A 5,552-nucleotide genomic window follows, 5' to 3' on the forward strand; every position below is an offset into this window, starting at 1 on the left:
AACTGGTGTTGGTGAGTCTTCTAATTCATACTGATCCTACTGGACAGAGTAGAACTGACCATAAGCTTGACCACAGGGTTCCAAAGACCCTAAGCCTTTAGGAAGGCAGCCTGCCTCCTCTTCCGACCAGACGGGTGGCTGCTGCTCAGGAGAAGGACATGGCTGTCTGCTCCCGTGAAGTTTTCCATCCTTGGGAAGTCTACAGGACAGCTCTACTCTGCCCTACAAGTCCGCTGAGCTGGAACCAAGTTGACGGCATTGAGCTTTTCATGCTATGTTATTGTTGTTGTTAAATGCCATTGAGTCAGTTCAGACTCATAGTGACCCTATTAGGTTCCCCAGGAGAGGTTAGTGGGGTTGAACCACCAATCTTGTGGTTAGTAGTCCAGTGTTTATCCTACAGCGCCACAGCAGGACTCCTTTTATAGTGTTGTTAAGTGCCGAAGAGTCGGTTCCAAGCCACAGTGACCCTGTATAGTTTCTGAGAAGCAGCTGGTGAGCTTGAACCGCTGGCCTTGTGGCTCAAGCCGATTTTACAGTCCAGCATATTCATCAACGGCTGAATTTAAAGAGTTTAACTACAGAAAGTACATTTAATGTGTCTGTCACTACCCCTGTAAGTGAAGACAACACACTCCATGGAGAGGAGACGTGGAGATGCTAGGCGACAGGGTGGGCAGCAGGGGCCGTTGGCTCGGGGCTTGTGCCGCGAGGACGCCCATGAACTGGGACAGACGGACAAAGAGCTTTGGGAGGCTTAGCCAGTACGACTCGAAAAGCAGTCCTTTTAAGTTTTTCAAGGGTAAGTTGAAAACAAAATTTAAAGCTATCACGTTTTTATATACTTCAAACGTGTGGGTATTTTGACTTTACACTGCTTTTTTGTTGAGAAGATTCCAAGGTTGAAATGATTCCTTTCTCTAAGTTGATACAGTTCTGAGATCCAGATGCACGTCAGGAGGCCGGAGTCTGTGGGGGCAGATTCACTCCACACCTCGGTCACAGGGGCCCCAGCCAACGCTGAAGATTCCCACGGGCCGGGCATCTCTGAGCGCGCTCTCAGGACGCACAACGCTTACGGACGCGTCACCCAGTTTTACTTTAAATAAAAATCCTTTATTCATTCCTGACCTATTATCAAAATGTACACTGTTAGCCAGGGTGACCTGGTGCTTTGACAGCGCCCGCGAGGGTCTGGGGAACTCCTTCCAACCTCCCCCCGCCCCCTACACACACACACACACACACACACACACACACACACACACACACGACGAGCTTGCACTACACTGGCTGAAAACGGGACAGACAAGACAGTTACGTGGGCCCCAGTTTGTAGGTAGAGGATACACATGTTTCGTTTACACGTAAATGAAGGGAAGCCTCTATATATTCGGGTGGCCTTCCTTGGCCAAGCCGCGCACGCGCGCTCTTCCCAGCTAGTGTGACGTCATAAATGACGAGAGCAGGGGGGCACAGGACACGCACGGGGCAAAGTGCAGCAGCAGATCTTACGAGGGAACAGAAACGGCGCTATCCTCGCGGAACGTCTACACTACGCAATCCGACTTGCGTGGCTTTCCCGTGGCCGGCTCTGGAGCGGTGGTGCCGTGAGAAGGCAGCTCCAGGAGCGAGCATGACAGCGCCTCGCCAGACCTTCAAAAAGCCCACGTCTGCCTGGGCAGCAGACACTAGACCCACACAGAGGCCGGAAGTGCGGGGAGCTGGGGGCGTGCCGCGGGGGTGCAGGTGGTCTAAGTGGTTGTGTTCCTGAGATGGGCGTGGTGACATGGATCCAGGATGACGTCACGGGCCGGCCGCAGGCTCAGTCTTCCCCGTGACGCCATTTCTGGGACTCGTCCTGCCGCACGTCTGGTCTGATCTGGTTCCTCATGCCGCCCAGCACGTTGGAGGTGGCTTCCGTGGCCACGATCAGTGGCCGCACCACGGCAGGGGGAATCTGGCGCAGGACCTCACCCACGGCGCCGGTCACCCCTCGGCTCTCGTGCTCTCGGGCCGCCGTCTCGTAGATGGTGTGCGCTGTGTCTGTGATCCCCTGCGGGTGAGAGGGCAGGTGAGTGGTCCCAACGGCCATTCAACCCGTGCGACTACACAAACCAAACTGCTTCTCAGAGGACTGGAACCTGTGTTATAAAGTTCTCATTCCAAAGGACAGCCAGAGCAGGTGATGGTGATGGGGTGTTCTGTTGTGACCCTGGTGTGTGGAAAATGGAGTTAAGTGACAGTTTCCCAACAAGAAGCTTCTGGAGATAAGTAACGACCCCAGAGCAGCTGGCTGGGCACTAGTCCTCACCACAGCTAAAGCCGAGCCTCCTTCGCCCACTGAAGGACAGCGTCCTTCTGGGCCCACTGGAGCCAACTGTCATATAGGAAGACTCCAGAAAAGTATTCTCATCTGCTTTAGGGTCCTGATAACTTCTGAGAAAAGAGGACTGCATGGTGTTCAGTTAGGATAACGTGTTCCGCATAAAACATGACTGGAGCAGAACACTCTGAGACTGTGAAGAAGGGGCACAAGTATGTAATCATCAGAAACCAAAGTTGTGAAACTACCTGGGGCAATTCTACTTGGTCACCCGTGGTGGTGAGCTGGACTCGGCTCTGTGACCACTGGCTTTGTCTTTTTGATCCACTGATAGGAGTCATTTCTGTGGCTCCAACTAGAGGATCTGGGCAGGTGTGACTGTCATGAGAATGTGACTGGGGGGATCTTTCTAACGAGGTCTCGATCCAAGCTCATACATGACTCGACTTCACACTTCCTTCCAGAGGAAGCTAGAAAGAGCTAGAATTTATGGATGGAGCCATACTGGAGAGCAAATGTGGAAATTCTTAATAAACTTAGGGTTCCAGTACCTACAACACGCCAGTCCTATCCTGAAGAAATTCTGGCAAATAAAAACAGCCGTTTGGACAAACATTTCCTATTGGAGTGTTTCAGGCACCCACCAATAGGAAAACAAATCAATCATGGTGTCTTCACCCTATGAAATACGATTGCTGTGCTTGTTAAGTGCCATCCAGTTAATTCTGACTCATAGCGACCCTGTATAGATTTCCAAGGAGTGGCTGGTGGATTTGAACCACCGACCTTGCAGTTAGCAGTTCAGAGCTTAGCTTATCCTGCAGCACCACACCAGGACTCCGAAAAACATCAATATGATCAGATCTTAAAACACTAAGTTGTAGACTGAAGCACACAGTGATCAATGTAAGCACACACTCGAGTCCATTCTCCTTAGGAACATGATTTCTGTGAACACGTATAGGAGAAACGTGGCACCTTCAGGAGCCTGAAGGGTGAGAACAGGCACAGGATGGGAGATCCACTTGGGAAGCCGTGTGTCTTAAACAAGTTAAGTAACACAGCGGAGAGTCCATGCACACATGCGACGAGGTGGGGGGGGGGTGTCACATGACTGCCCGCCGCCCCACAAGCAGGCCCGTGCATGTGCTCTTGGTGATGGGGGTGTCTCTGGAAGGGTGCAGGGCTGGGTCCACTCACCTCTTTGACCACGCTGTAGGCCTTGGCCACACCCTCCCTCAGGTCGACGGGCTGCTGGGCCAGCCGGCGGTGAGGATACCGCTTGGTCCTCTTGGGCTCGATGGACAGGGCTCCAGGAGACACCATGTCATAGGCTGTCTCGGCTGCAGCCTGGTTGTTAGAAAGGAAGACATGAACCAGACGGGGTCGGGGGCTGTGCACCCACACGGTTGCCCCTGGAGTGAGGAGGAAAGGGGGGCTCACATGGTTTAACACAGACACACTCGGCTTAGTCTGAATTCCCTATATCTGATAACAAGACATTAAAGTGCAAGGCAAGTTCCCATCGGCAGACCCCCATGTCAGTCAAGAGCAGCAAGGTTGAAGGGGCTTAGCCTTAACATGACCACTGCCCATTTCCTAGAATTTCACTGTCATCGTCTCATACAAACATACCGAAGGAAGCTATCCACTGACATACTAGCCACAACTCACAGAGACAGGCAAACAAACCTGCCATTCGGTCCTACTGGGCAGTGAAGCAACAAATCAAGCAGAGTTTCCCCACCCTGTTGTTGAGCCAGTTCTAACTCCCGGTAACTCCGGGTGTGTCCGAGTAGAACTGGGCTCCATGGAGCTGTCAATGGCTGAGTTTTCAGAAATAGATGCCAGGTCTTTTTTCTGAGGCCCTCTGGGTGGACTTAAACCTCCCACCTTTGGATTACAGCTGAGTGCAACCACCATTTGAACCACCAGGGGGCTCCACCAACGTATGAAGTTGTTACCAATAACAATGATTCTTCTCTGTGGAGAAGGGAGTTCTGGAAGGTACCTGTATGGTCTGAACCATCCTGTTCGTCAGCTCTAAGGCAGCCATTGCTGTGGAGGTGCCAAAGGAAGCAGCTCCTCTCTGAAAGCCTCGAACGATGCGCCCATCCTTCCGGTATTGCTCAACGGGCAGCCATACCAGGTCCCTTAGGCCTTGCACTAGAACCACAGCAACAACACAGAGGGCAGTGCACCCGCCCTGCTGCCTGCTCCGGCCCACCTCTAACCCTGCCCATTTCTGCATGTCTGAGTGCATGTAGGTATTCTGGACATAAGGTCTCAAGTGGATGCTCATAGACAATCATCATACAAGAGGGTGAAGATTACTAATCGTGCAAAGTATATAATCTTTTGAATAAAAAACACAAAACTCACCCAACTGTACCAATGAATGCATGGGGCCAACTCCTCCCAGGAGTCCTGGGAGCTGATTCTTCTTAATGTCATTAAGCCATTCACTGATTGCATATGAGAATAATTTGTCCACACCTAGCAAACTGAAGCAAGTGACAGTTAGGACACGCAGAAGAGGAAGGTCTGGGTTTAGGTAAGTGACAATTAGTATACAAAGAAAACAAAGTGCAAGAAAATACACAAGATTATCAGGACAAATGTATAAGAAAATGTTTCAAAACAGCTAACAATTTTTAAAATCAAAGGAAAATGGAAATCAGTCACTGAACCCCCAAATCTGAACAGCTCTTTATATCTATGAGGGAGTTTTCAAAATGTTTGTGGAAATACAAAATGAAAAGTTAATAGAATTTTCCCACAAATATTTTGAAGTTCCCTTGCAACTGTAATGTTAACTCCTAAAAGACATAGGTGACTTAGGGTAATTCCTAAAAGACGTAGGTGACTTAGGGTAATTCCTAAAAGACATAGGTGACTTAGGGTAATTCCTAAAAGACTCAGGTGACATATGTTAACTCCTAAAAGACTCAGGTGACGTATGTTAACTCCTAAAAGACTCAGGTGATGTATGTTGACTCCTAAAAGACTCAGGTGATGTATGTTGACTCCTAAAAGACTCAGGTGACGTATGTTGACTCCTAAAAGACTCAGGTGATGTATGTTGACTCTTAAAAGACGCAGGTGACATATGTTAACTCCTAAAAGACTCAGGTGACATATGTTGACTCCTAAAAGACTCAGGTGACATATGTTAACTCCTAAAAGACTCAGGTGATGTATGTTGACTCCTAAAAGACGCAGGTGA

The 5,552-nt window shown here is 49.8% G+C and overlaps 1 protein-coding gene across 1 annotated transcript in view; it reads right to left on the minus strand.

Moving 5' to 3' along the window:
• Nucleotides 1-1,825: 1,825 nt before the first annotated feature.
• The window catches only part of ATG2B (autophagy related 2B), an 86,971-nt gene continuing 83,244 nt past the window's right edge, over nt 1,826-5,552 (minus strand). Inside the window, exons 39-42 of the mRNA XM_006839510.1 lie at nt 4,709-4,830; nt 4,338-4,492; nt 3,527-3,676; nt 1,826-2,056 (exon numbers count right to left, since the gene is read on the minus strand). Of these exons, the coding sequence (XP_006839573.1) occupies nt 1,826-2,056; nt 3,527-3,676; nt 4,338-4,492; nt 4,709-4,830 (658 nt within the window). The remainder of the gene's footprint in view (nt 2,057-3,526; nt 3,677-4,337; nt 4,493-4,708; nt 4,831-5,552) is intronic.

The sequence above is a fragment of the Chrysochloris asiatica genome, unplaced genomic scaffold (genome assembly GCF_000296735.1).
Source record: "Chrysochloris asiatica unplaced genomic scaffold, ChrAsi1.0 scaffold00025, whole genome shotgun sequence".
Classification (NCBI taxonomy): domain Eukaryota; kingdom Metazoa; phylum Chordata; class Mammalia; order Afrosoricida; family Chrysochloridae; genus Chrysochloris; species Chrysochloris asiatica.